The 13044-nt window shown below is 37.7% G+C and overlaps 1 protein-coding gene across 1 annotated transcript; it reads left to right on the forward strand.

Moving 5' to 3' along the window:
- The first annotated feature begins 7270 nt into the window (after nt 1–7270).
- Nucleotides 7271–8815, forward strand: LOC149839786 (uncharacterized). Its single transcript, XM_090004229.1, has one exon. The coding sequence runs from the start codon at nt 7634–7636 to the stop codon at nt 8591–8593; it is 960 nt and encodes a 319-aa protein (XP_089860355.1). The 5' UTR covers nt 7271–7633; the 3' UTR covers nt 8594–8815.
- The last annotated feature ends 4229 nt before the right edge of the window (nt 8816–13044 follow it).

Consider the following 13044-nt stretch of genomic DNA (forward strand, 5'->3'; position numbering starts at 1 on the left):
AAAAACAATTCATAAAAAATAGGTATATGGGGATATTGGATCCCCTTATCGGATTCCTTTTAAAATTTTAAATTCCTTGGCAGGAGACTTATTAATCAAGATAGAAAGTAGTCTTTGTCACATATATCATAATATGATGCAACCATAAAGGATGGAAACCCCAAGAAAAAAGTGCACGACGAAGGAAATTCTCATCCACTTTAGCGTATGCTTTGGAAAGGTCTATCTTCAAACAAATTAACTGCATGACAAACAAAGAATAAACAACCACATGAGCCAACAAGTTCTTGAATGATCTTCCTTTGCAAGAATTAATGCTCCTTGGTTATTGGATATAACCTTTGTTAAGATTGGCATCATCTGATTAACCATAACCTTGACAACAATCTTATATAAGAAGTTAAACAATGACACGAGCCTAGTCAGGCAAGGAAGAATTTTTTCTTTCTCAAAGATTTTTTTATGGCTCTTGTGACATCACCACCTACTATCCCAGTAGATTTGAAAAAATATCGCCGGATAACCATCCACACCAGGTGCCTTATCCCCCACAGTTTGGAAAACGATAACTTTATCTTCATTAGACATAGGATGAAGATGAAGCTTATTAACAACATCCTCAACAAGGGATCCCTCACTCGTACAACTAAACATCTCATTGTCAGCTCCTTCACTGCAAAGAAGCTTTTTATAGAAATCCAAACAAGTTGTTGTGGATCCCCAAATTTTTAAAAGCTAAAAACAAGATTTTTTCACAAAAAATATTTTTCTAGAAAATATAGATCCAAAACCCATATCCGAACTTGAGATGTGGGAGATGTTCTTCAAGATCTCGTGTTTTTTCTCTTCTGTTAAGTAGGGATCAACCAGATCAGAGACTTTTGATTATCATTTTTTGAGTGGTGGCGTTGCGAAGGTACGTACCTCTAACACAAATATTAGAAAAAAATGAGTTTGGTGGTATGAACCATCAAAAATTGAGAAAAACAAGAAAACACCAAAATATGATAACATTAGAATATATAATCTAAACTTAGAAAAAATATCAAATAAACAAAATAAATATAAGAAATACAAATCAAATCTCACATCGGGCTTATGAAACCTTTTCTACAATTGACGAGCATGGGAACACGAGCGAGACAAATCGAGCATGGGTTCTAAAATGTGGTGTGAGATTGGGGTATCTAGGTCCTAGAGTAAGTTTGATGTTGGCTCAAATTAGGTTAGCTAGGTCGGCTAGGCTAGGTTTGATCCTACAGGGATTCAGACAAAGTAAGGGTACTATGAAGGAGTGAGTTTAGATTTGAAATAGGAGGTTCTCCTATTTATAGATTTTTTGGCCGATTCAGCTACTTTTTTTGTGTATCCAGGATCCAAAAAAGGATGGATGATTGATATTCAAAGAGATTTGAATTAAGGGCTAAGATTCAATCTAGAAAAGGTTATTTAGGATAGAGTCTTAATTTAATAGATGAGATTTAAGAAGGAAGAATATTTAGGTTTGAATTTAAGAGGTTGATGCACGTGGATAAGAGCAAACATGCCTTTTTTTTTAAACAATCGAAACCTAAAAATGACAATCGAATGATTTTGTCTTTATTACATATGACAACAACACTTGACGGGGATGACATCACGACAAAAAAACAATTGCTTTTAAATGAGGAATGTCAACAAAAATTGCTTTAGCAAAAAATGATTTTGCTGTTGTTGGAGCTGATAACAACAATTCTTAGCGCTAATGACAATCTTGATTGTTGTGGCGGGTTAACTCGTTTCGACCATAACTTATTATCGAGATGTTCATTTAATATTGTTTTTAATACGTTGAAAAGCTAATATACTTACAAAACCATATTTAATTATTTTGATAGTAAAAGAAAAGCACTTAAAGTGAGCCTTAGTTAAAAACATATTTTTTACTAAATAAGTCATCTTGTTTTAGTCATAACTTTTTGCTCCGATGTTTCTTTGACTTGTTTTTTGATTTGTTGGAAAGCTAAGATTCACTAATTTATTGATTTTTTGGACAAAAATCTTGAAAATGCTATTTTGAAGGTAAAAAATAAAATCAAAATTAACAAAACTTTAAAATAAGCCAAAAACACTAGATTTTGGTATACGACTCGGTCAAAATTTATGTTTCTACAGTTGCCTAAATGTTTTGAAAATTATTATAAGAATTACCATTATAGTCAATGGCAAGAAAAAATTTTGAGGACGCCCTACCTTTTGTTATCAAAATCATTACAAGAAACACCATTATAGTCAATGGCAAGAAAACAATTTGAAGACTGCCTGCCTTTAACATGATGATGAAAAAATGTTGTGTTCAGATTGCCTCCTTGAACCATCTAACTTTTGTCTTTTGCCTCCAAAGCATCTACTCTTCTAATGATTGACACACTTTATGTTTCCGTTTCCTTTCTTCTTCTAAGGCTGAAAAGGAACCAACATCCCCTTCTTTTTTTAGCTACTTCAATTTGAAGCTTCAACATAATCACTCTTCGAAAACATTCCCATAAATCAGCCTATTCCACAATTTCAAATTAAACCGAACTTCAGGTAGCTTTTTCACTACTCTCTCCATAGGATTTCCAATTAACACAATTACCCCAGCTACTCTATTTTTGGACAATCCACATGCTTAGCTCACATAGAAAAGAAACAAAACAGTTTGCCACCACAAGTAATGAACAACAAGTGAACGCACGCTGCAGCTCAATAAAAGAACGAACTCTCTCCATCAACCAGGGAGACAAATAGACACCCCCAGCAACTAATATTATACCATTATCAATGCAAGTGAACCTGCCTAAAATCCAGAAATAGGAAAAATGGAATCAACAAGTTGAACCCTTCTAGAATCCCAACAACAAATCACGTCCAAAAGTCCTGAAAAAAGTCATTTTGGTCAATACCATCTTCCTGAAGATGATCTGAAACAATAGAGTAATAAGAAATCTGATTAAAGAAACACACAACACTATCATGTGGAATCATAGAGTCCAAGAGAAACACAATCTCTGGCCTATACTGCTGAACCACATGTTTAACATCTCTCTTGGCAGCCCCTGGACTAACCCTCTTAAATTTCAACTAATAATCTTCATAGGGAAAATAAAGAAGATTAACAATTAAAGAACAAAGAGTGTTCTTCCATAAGAGGAGGTGGATTTTCTTTATCATCCTCTATCGATAACAACTCCCCATCAATTGTACCATCCTTATGGGTCCCATGAGATTCAGCAGTCATCTTTCACTTCATATTGACACGTAAATCTCTCTCAAAGTGGGCAACATACTTCACTTCATATTGAGGAGCTAGCCAATCTATTAACCAACATATATACGCTCTCCAATAAATGGAGCTTTCCTACTTTTGACAGTGGGCTTCTTATGCTGCTGATGAGAGTTCATATTAAGGCTAGCAAGACTCTTACTACCCCCTGACCGCAACTCATCCTCCAAACGATCAAACATAAAACCACCCGATTCTTTCCAAGAGAAATTAAGCAAAACCTGGAGGGGCGTCTAACTCATTAACCATCTTCATAGATGGGGAAGAGAATGGCTCTGAAGCAAACAGATTAGATGCATGCCTACCATATTCAAATCCTGAATTGTTCTCTCCAAAGATTGCCTTAGTTTGGTCTAGCAACCTTACTTCTGGAAGCTGGATATAAATGTGTTCGTCACTAAGTTTCCCTTGGCCACCAAAGGACATTGCATTCTATCAACATAAAAAAGGTAACCCCCCAAAAGCCGGCCAACTTTAGAAAAGAAGGAAGCTGTCCATGTTTCAATCGGCAATCCTGAAAACCGAATCGATAAAGGAACCAGATTAGAAGCTTCAAGTTTCATAGGCATACCAGGAATCCATCTACTCGTGAGAGGAGTCCTTCCCGGAACACACCAAGCTCCCCACCTTAATTATCACCACTTTGAAATCTTCTTCATTAGCCACTCGAATCAGAACCGCTTTCTCAATGGCAGAGAACTTGTGCTCCTTTAGGCTTTATTATTCTTCCCATGGTCTGATCTTTCATCACCCGTTTTCATTAATAAAATTTTACTCTCTCTCTCTAAAAAAAAACGCTAACCATTGATAGGAACGTTGACATGTTCCTATGCATTTGGACCTTGTGTTGAGTTTATGCATCTCAGTGGAAACTGAAAACAATACAAAACCCTTGAGGATGGGGCCCAATTCAAATCTCGGGTTTTATATGAGATGCCATGCTTGGTTTGGTTCATAGTCATAAATAACTAAGATATACAATTTTGTGATATCATGGAAACGTTTTAAAAAATCTGATAAATCTCAAAAATTAAGATATCTTCAATTATATATATTCTTTGTATTTTAATTTATTTAGTGTTATTTTTTCCTATTTGAAAAAAAAAACATTTTTTTTTTCAACTTGCAGGAAGTTCCCTTACCTAGAAAATCCTCATATCGATACAATGTTGGTTTGAATAACTAGCACGTATATGAAAGTTATTTGAGGAATTCTGTTCTTTGATAGGAGGAATAAAGTTTCCTGTTTGGAATATTTTTTGCATGGAATATATGGAGGGTATGGTTTGGTCAATGAAAATGTGATAATCATAATCTAAATAAATAAAGTTCTTTAAAAAAATTATCTAAATAAATAAATAAATAAAGCAGCAACTTTTATCTTTACAGCTCTTTCTTATAAGAAATACAATTAACTTTCCCAACCTGTAAAGCACAAAATCAACTCCGCGTGATTCTTCTTTAATTAAACAGCAAGGAAAGTTTGTAATGGTTGCCAATGGTCAGTAGGGATGGCAGTGGACCGGGGGACAACGGAGCCCCGCCCCGCCTCGCCCTATTTGGACTGGGGGTGAAGGGCATGAAACGAGGATGGGGGCGGGGATGAAGGTTAAAATCTATTCCCGTGCGGGGATGGACTTACGCTTCCCCCCGCCCCGCCCCTGCCTTTCCCCACCCCGTCCCATCTCCAATCCTTTAAGGAATGACTATAGACCGAGGGAAAATGAAGTCCTGCCCGCCTCACCCACGTTTGGACCGGGGATGGAGGTTAAAATTCATCCCTGTGTGGGGATGGAGGCAGGGATGAAGGTTCAGATTTTGAAACGGGGTGGGGGTGGAGACCTTGTCCCCCGCCCCGGTCCACTGCCATCCCTATAGGTCAGGTTGAACCGAGCATGGGAAGGAAGGGAAGCAACAGCATGAATAGGATACTATGGCAAATCAAAAGTTGAAGGACCAGGGGCACAACTATTTTCCTTTCTGAGTACCCAAGAAAACCTTTTCAATTTTATATTTAAAGGAAAAAATCAGTCATCCCATAATGTTACTTTTTAAAAGCCCACAAGTAGCTCTTAAGCTCTCTCGTTTGGTAAGAGCTACTTGTGAATGTCATCATGCTGAAGCCAAGTCACAAGCTCAAAACCCATGGGTGCACATTTATTGTTGCAAGGCCAAGACTGAGGTGGGCTCGCTCTTCTATTGAACGGAGTTTCTGATTTCTTTTCAGAAAAATTTGTTGTCATGATGGAAGTCATAACTTGCATGGTGTTTGTTTCAAAGTGCTGGAGGTGGGCTCGTAGAAGAACTCAAATGGTTCATATGGTCTTTCCTTGGAGGGAAGACGCCTGCGATTCAAGGGGTTTGGCATAGTGGGATGGGGGCACAGACTGTTTAAGGGCAGTCTAGGTTCAAATCTCATGGTCATCACCTTTCTGTGTAAGCGAAAGCTAAGCCATCAAAGTTTTACACTGACATAACAGAGACCGTAAGTATGACAGGCTGAGCCAATGTTACTAGGTCTCTGTGCCTGGAACACCTAATAAAAATAAAAAAGGCCAAGACTGAGTATATTCTTTAATAAGAGAGACCTGTGGTTTTTACACTAATGGGCTCAAAAACATATGTTATATGGTCATGCCATTTGGACAGTGTACAGACTGGACACATAAATACATAAGATCATTATTTTAATGTTTTAATGTTGTTAAATATTATTTTAATAATATATATTATTAAATACCTATTTTACTTTTAAAAATGATCAATTTTTAAATCAGGGATCAGAGAGTGACTAAATGCCATGACTTAATCACATGACAGCATTAGCATTTCAAGTAAGGCCTGCAATCTGTAGTTGTGAGCAGCATGCAATGCTGTCATGGCTAATGTCATATAGCCATGGCACTTAGCCGCTCCTTTGATCTCAACTCCAATTTCTAAGCTTATGACCATCCATCTCAACATTTCTCGAAATGAACACCACACTCATCTCGAGAAATGCTAAGATGAGCGGCTGTCAAGCCGTCACGCTGCTTATAATGTGAATACATTTTCAGAAAGTTTTCAAACTTACGAGTCGAACTCATGTCATGCATCATGGTATACGTGTATCTTAGCGACATTGTTGCAAACGAGTGAAGGGGTTTTCCTGGTTATATATAAAAAAAAAAACTTGATGAGTTGTACAGCAAATAACGTACCAAAGATAGTGCAAAAAAGCCCCGTTTGGCAAAACATGATTTTTTTCGTGTATTTGCCAACCTTTCTTGGAACCATTGATAAAATGTCTCTTAGACAACTTTCCTCCATACAATCACCGAGAGGTAGGGGTGTCAATGGATAGGGTTTGGTTCAAACTCAGGTAGAATTAGACTTAGCCCCGATTTTCGAGTATAATATCGGGTTCAGATTCAGATATAATCAGATCCATTATATGAGAAACCATATCGAGTGGGTTATACCTTGTAAAATAATAATTTTTTTATCATTTTACATTGAAAATTTGTGGGTCTTAATCGAAACTCGAGTCGGGCCTGAATCTAATATAAAATTTCACAAACTATACTCGGTTCTATGTACCGGTCTTCTTATTTATCATACCTGGACCCTATACCGTTTGGTATGGGTCAGGGCCGGATAAACCAGTTGACACCCCCTAGCCGAGAGAGGTGAATGAAGGTAGCCCTAAAGCTAATCCTAGAAAACGGTATCTTATTCTTTGTCCCATTATATATTTTATATGTGAATATTTTGTTCATCACTTCGTCTCTCTCTTTAATAAGTTTGTTTTTTCGCTTCATCGCTTCCTCTCTCTCTTTAATAAGTTTGTTTTTTCGCTTTTCTTTTTTCCAACACCGCTACAAAGGCCCCATGTGAACAGCCCTCGATGGATGTGACCTTTCCATCGATACCCCACCTCCTTTCCCTCATCAAAACCACCGGCTGAAGATCAACCTTCCTTGTGCGCAAACCATCGTGAAAATACCAACATGGTGGTGGGTTTTTTCCTCAGCCAACCCCAAAACTTAAGACCAACTCCTGGAGAGAAGCTTATCAGAAGGGAGATCCGCATGAGTTGCGCTATGGTGTACTTCTAAGTGTAAGATATTTTAGAGACGTTTGACTCCAGAAGCCACTAAGGATCCTATATTTGTGGTCATTGTCACTTGTTTTTGCAGATTTATCAACATGGTTGGCCTTATGGATGCAAAGATGAAGTTTTTTGTTGCTGCATAAGCAAAGGTAGTGACATGGGTATGTGACACGAGAGAAAGATAGGATTTTTGTTAGAGAGTTAAGTTGGTGGTTTTGTAAATAAACAGAAAGAAGATGAGATCTTTGAGTAGTTTGGGTATCGGTTTGAGTCTTGTATTTGGGTGTCTCCTCTTGGCTCTGCTTGCTGAGCTCTACTATGTTCTGTGGTGGAAGAAAAGGCTGAACAGAGAGATTGAGGATGATTACAGCAGTTCAGCAAGGGAGATGTTTTATCTTTTCTGTTGGAGAAAGCCTGCTTCTTTAAATTCAACTGCACTCAACCCTCAAGAGATTTGCAGTTCAGTCATAAACTCTGGTGCCAACAGTCTACATGAGCAGAACCATCAGTCTGGTTCAGGCAAGGATATGCTTCTCAAGCCTTTTGGGGAAGAGGGGTTAGAATCTGAGATCATGAGACTTCACCATCTATCTGGTCCTCCCAGATTTCTCTTCACCATTAAAGAGGAGACCAAGGAAGATATGGAATCTGAAGATGGGAGGTCAAGGTGTGGGAGGAGTAGAAAAGGGTCCAGGAACAAAAGTTTGAGTGATCTTCTATTTACTGTTGAAACCCCATTTGCTACCCCACTCTCCTCTCCCCCCTTTTTCACTCCCCCTCTCACTCCCATGGACTACCACCACACAAATTTTTCATTTTCAAGTGGCTTCAACCCACTCTTTGAGGCTAGCACAGAAGGGGAGTTCAACAGGATCAGAGCATCCCCACCTCCAAAATTCAAGTTCTTGAGGGATGCAGAGGAGAAGCTTAGTAGAAGACTGATGGAAGCTCAGAAGATTCAGAAGAACACTGGGCTTGTTTCAGAGGAGAAAGTGAGCAGTTCCGATGGTTCTTCTGGTTCATCAGCTAGAGTTCCATCAAATGAAGAGGGGTCTTTCATTACCATAATCATCAACAAGAATACAGAGAACCAACATGTTCAGCAACCCCCTTCTGGTTCTTCACAAGTACTCCCATTGCAATCCTCTCCACCAGCATGTACAAAACCAGTTAGTACAAAGCCCATGAGCCATTAACATCCCAAGAATGGAATTGATGTATTTGTTGTGTTCAATGATGCCTATGAAATTTACTGGCTTTGGCATATGGATTTTCCTTGTTTCTCCACTGTTTTTTTTGTTGGAGAGGCACCCATGTTCAGGTTTTATCTGTATGCCAAAGTGAAAATTTTCTAATCAATGTATTCATGAACCATCATGATTCACAACAATTAGTTTCTGGGTTTCTTGTCTACTGATAAACTGGGGCTCTTTACAGGCTGGTTTTTTAATTATTTCTTCATATTATCTGTATACCTGCCATCATTCCCGTGGTTGGGAGTTGCCTTATTGTCATAAGAAAACAGTAGAATTTAATTTTTAAATTCATGGAATCCCCTTTCTTTTATTTTTGGCTATGTCAATTACAAACTCACCCACAGCTTCTTAGATAGGTGGGTAGCCAGTTTTATGGAAAGTAGCTTAAGCCAGATACTTTTCACTTCACTTTCAAAATTTTATAAGAATCTCGATTCTCTCCCACGCTTCTCTTATGTTTTTAACAGGCCTCATCTATTCTTCTTATATTCTCTCACTCTCATGTTTTTATATGTATTTTATCTCATTTTTTTTTTTCACTTGCTTTCTTTAAATTGATAGTCATTATTTTTAGATTTTGTTACAAATTTAATTTTTACACTAAAAAATTATAAAATTTAAGAAGTCATTTTTATTTTAGTTTTTATTTAAGTTTCATTTCGATTCTCATTTATTTTTTATATTAATTTTTTATTTATTTTTAGCTTTCTATATTTTCAGCTTTTTGGTTTGGCAACCTTGGTCACTTTGTATATATTCTTGTTTTTAAACCTACCCAATTCTTTTAAACCCTGCCCATTAAGGGATAAACAAACCCCTTCTTTTATTTTTGGCCATGTCAATTACAAACTCACCCACTGGTTCTTAGATAGGTGGGAAGCCAGTTTTATGGAAACTAGCTTCATAAGCCAGATATTTTTCACTTGCCTCATTTATTCTTCTTATATTCTCTCTCACTCATGTTTTTTATGTGTTTTATCTCATGCTTTCATTTGCTTTCTTTAAATTGACAGCTATTATTTTTAGATTTTGTTAAAAAATTATTTTTTACACTAAAAAATCATAAAATTTAATAAGTTATTTTTATTTTAGTTTTTATTTGAGTTTCATTTCGATTTTCATTTAATTTTTATATTATTTCTTTATTTATAGCTTTCTATAATTTTAGCTTTTTAGTTTGGCAACCTTGGTCAATGCATAAATTTTTATTTTGTATATATTCTTGTTTTAAATCTACCCAATAAGGGATAAGCAAAATGGACATTGCAGATTACTGTATTATGGTCTAGGGGGGATTTTTGTCAGTAGCTTTTGTCTGTTGTTTGAAAATTTTGATCGGCTTCTCCCGTTTGAAGACAAGCAGATATTGGCTGTTAGTCTTGTTTCTGCAGGTGAAGCTTTGTTTTGCGCAGGGCAGTCATAATCCACCAAATATTAGTCGAGGGAAATTTCAAACCTTCCATTTCACTGAAGTTAAAAACTTCAAAATTATCGGTCTAACAGAGACAATTTTACTAGCTTATTTCTGTAAAAGTTGAAAAGGTGTGCAAGGAACTATTTTGATGATTAAAAACCCTTTAATTCAGACTTCTTCCTCAAAAAATTTTAAATGTTAAAAGTAAATTCCTTAAATATAAACTAAATTACTGTTGCCCTCAAAGTGACCAGAGAATTTCTTCTGCCACATTTCTTTGTTAAATATGATGCATCATCAGCACATGATAGCTCCACTCATCTGGTAGGCGGACCGAGGGACTCACAAAGTTGACAAAGGAGATCGGGGTTTCACAACAATGAATTCAATGAGTGAAACAGTTTTTTCCCAAATATCAAAAACATAATACATCAGAGAGATCCTCTTAAAATGAGAAGTGTCAACAAACCCGAACTTGCAAGAGTGCCTTCATTTGGAAACTGGCAGCTGGGATGAGAGTTTATGCATTTCGTAGGTACATGTTCAAACTGCTTTGGTGGTGAGTGTTTGGAAGCTCTGGTAACCCGGGGTAGGAGTTTAAGCATTTGAGAGAGAAAGTGAGACTGTCTTCCCTTCACATTTGCACTAAAGAGTGGATTTGACAGAAACCACTTTTCCAAATGCATTAACCTCCTTGATAATTTTCCAAAACTCAAAAGCCTATGGTTGCATCCCAATGGGGGTTGGCGTAATGTGTTGAGAAGTTCTGCTAGACGAGCAATTCAAGGTTTTATTTTCATGGGCATCGCCCCTCTGTGCAAGTTGATGCCCAGCATAGGCCTGGGGAGCAGGGGTCCTAGCGTCGGAGTTTTATGCCGCCAGAATGACGACCGGAGGTATGGAGCAGGCTGAGCCAGCGCAACCAGGTCTTCATGTTAAGTGGAGTTTCTTTGGTTATAAATCGGAAAACAAAATTATGGTTGCTATTTTTTTTTTAGAATCAGTTAGGCTTTTGAAAATTCTCTGTATACCGTTCAAATGATGATAATGTTAGGAGAGTAAATCACGATAAGGATGGAGTGTCAACGTATCATGCTGGGCTCATTCAAAAGAGGGAAAAAAAAGCGGAGGCTTTTCGTGGAAACGCATGGGCGGGTGTGCATTTTTGTAGGGCCTACAGTGACGAAACAAACGTCAGACTCACTTTTCTCACCGAAAGGGAGCCCAAAATACACGTAACACCCCCATCTTTTTTGTTGAAAGGCAAGCTGGGGTTAGGCAGATCCCCACCAATTACTATTAAACATACCATTGGGGTTAGGCAGATCCCCCACCAATTATTATTAAACATACGAGTTTGAACCTGCAACGTCTCACCACAAGGAGACGTCCACTGACAGCTCTTACCAACCACGCGGAGACCCTGTTGGTACGGAGCACCTCCATTTCAGCGGAATGACAAGCAAAGTGCATTTGGATATGAGGTAATTTAAGAGGACTGAAATTCTATTTACAATCTATTCTTGTTGTATATAGTAATTAGAATTCTAAATCTTTTAAATTCTCTAATTAGAGTTCCCACTTTAGAAGGTGGGAACTCTAATTCTCAGAGCACTCAGGCTTCTTCCGTGATGCTTCATCCCCCTCTGCCGCTGCCACCACCACCTCCTTTTTACCTCTTCTCTTCTCCCTCCACCACCTTCTCCTCCTCCTCCTCCTATTCTCCCCTACACGTCTCAAACATTATTAATCCCATCTCTTCAAGCCAAGGTCCTCCCTCACCAACAACCAATACTCCAACCTTATTTGAGTTGGAATCCATAAGTCTAAGTTCTAATGCTGAAAACATGTTCTCAATTTAACCTATTAGTCCTTGTTCTGAGTCGAGTCAGGGATGAACGATATTACTCTCTTTATAAAGGTTCAAAGATCGGTCAGAAGTCCCCACATGGTTACTAGATTTTAAGATGAAACCTTGAAACCAAGATAGTTCTTGTTCACCAAATATCCTTTAAGCCTTACCAATATAAGTTGTCTCAAGAGTTCGAGACTAGATCATAAGTGAAAAATAGTCATTCTGGATGAATTTGATTCTCTGACTAAAAATGAATCATGGACCATAGTGTTGGATGTAGAAAAGAGGAGATAGATTAATTCAAAAGAGTACTTTTGGATAATGGTGATGTGGAATAGTCCCATATTGAAGAATCTCAAGAAGATTGCGGGCTTTATAACTTACATGAAGATTTTAACACATGTTTCAAAGAACAAGAGAATGAGATGACTACCACACACACGTGTGCGCCCGCCCGCCGCGTCGTGTTGGGTCGGGTTTGGTTTCTTGCTTTTTATTTTACTATTTTTCCTTAGATTAAATAAAGGGAAAGAGTCATGCCATTTCGAAACTGGTGACCCTTTGCAGGATCACACCAGTTCAGAACTGGTAACTCTTTACAAGGAGTCATGTCTATATGAAATGGGCAACTCTTCAAGGGTCATGTCCTTTCGAACATATCTCTCCCACGTCTATAAAACGGTGTTAAAAGGGTTCAACCAGCATAGACGAATCTGCAGTTCCCTCACCTTCTCTCTCTCTCTCTTGCTTTCCTGAAACCGAGAGTTCTGCAGTTGTAGTTCCTGAGGTTGTTTTTGAAGGACGATTTACCATCGAAGTGCACCGATCCAGATCGTTGCGGCTATTGTATCCTGGGAGAAGGGCTTCAGACCCTTTTTGCATCGTATGTGAGGGTGAATTTTCTCTAAGGGGAGTATTTTTATATACGCCTTAGCCTATAACATAATACTGACATGTTGCATTTGATGTTGTTATTCTATTTTATGCATTTGTTTATTCTATTGTCTCTTTCTGGATTGTGGTATAATATGGAACTCGACATGCATATACCCTATTTCAGTTTAAATCAATTGTTAATCATGATTATTATGTTAATCTATGATCTGATTTGCACTAATATGT

Source organism: Nuphar pumila, chromosome 4 (assembly GCF_984573655.1).
Source record: "Nuphar pumila chromosome 4, dmNupPumi1.hap1.1, whole genome shotgun sequence".
Classification (NCBI taxonomy): domain Eukaryota; kingdom Viridiplantae; phylum Streptophyta; class Magnoliopsida; order Nymphaeales; family Nymphaeaceae; genus Nuphar; species Nuphar pumila.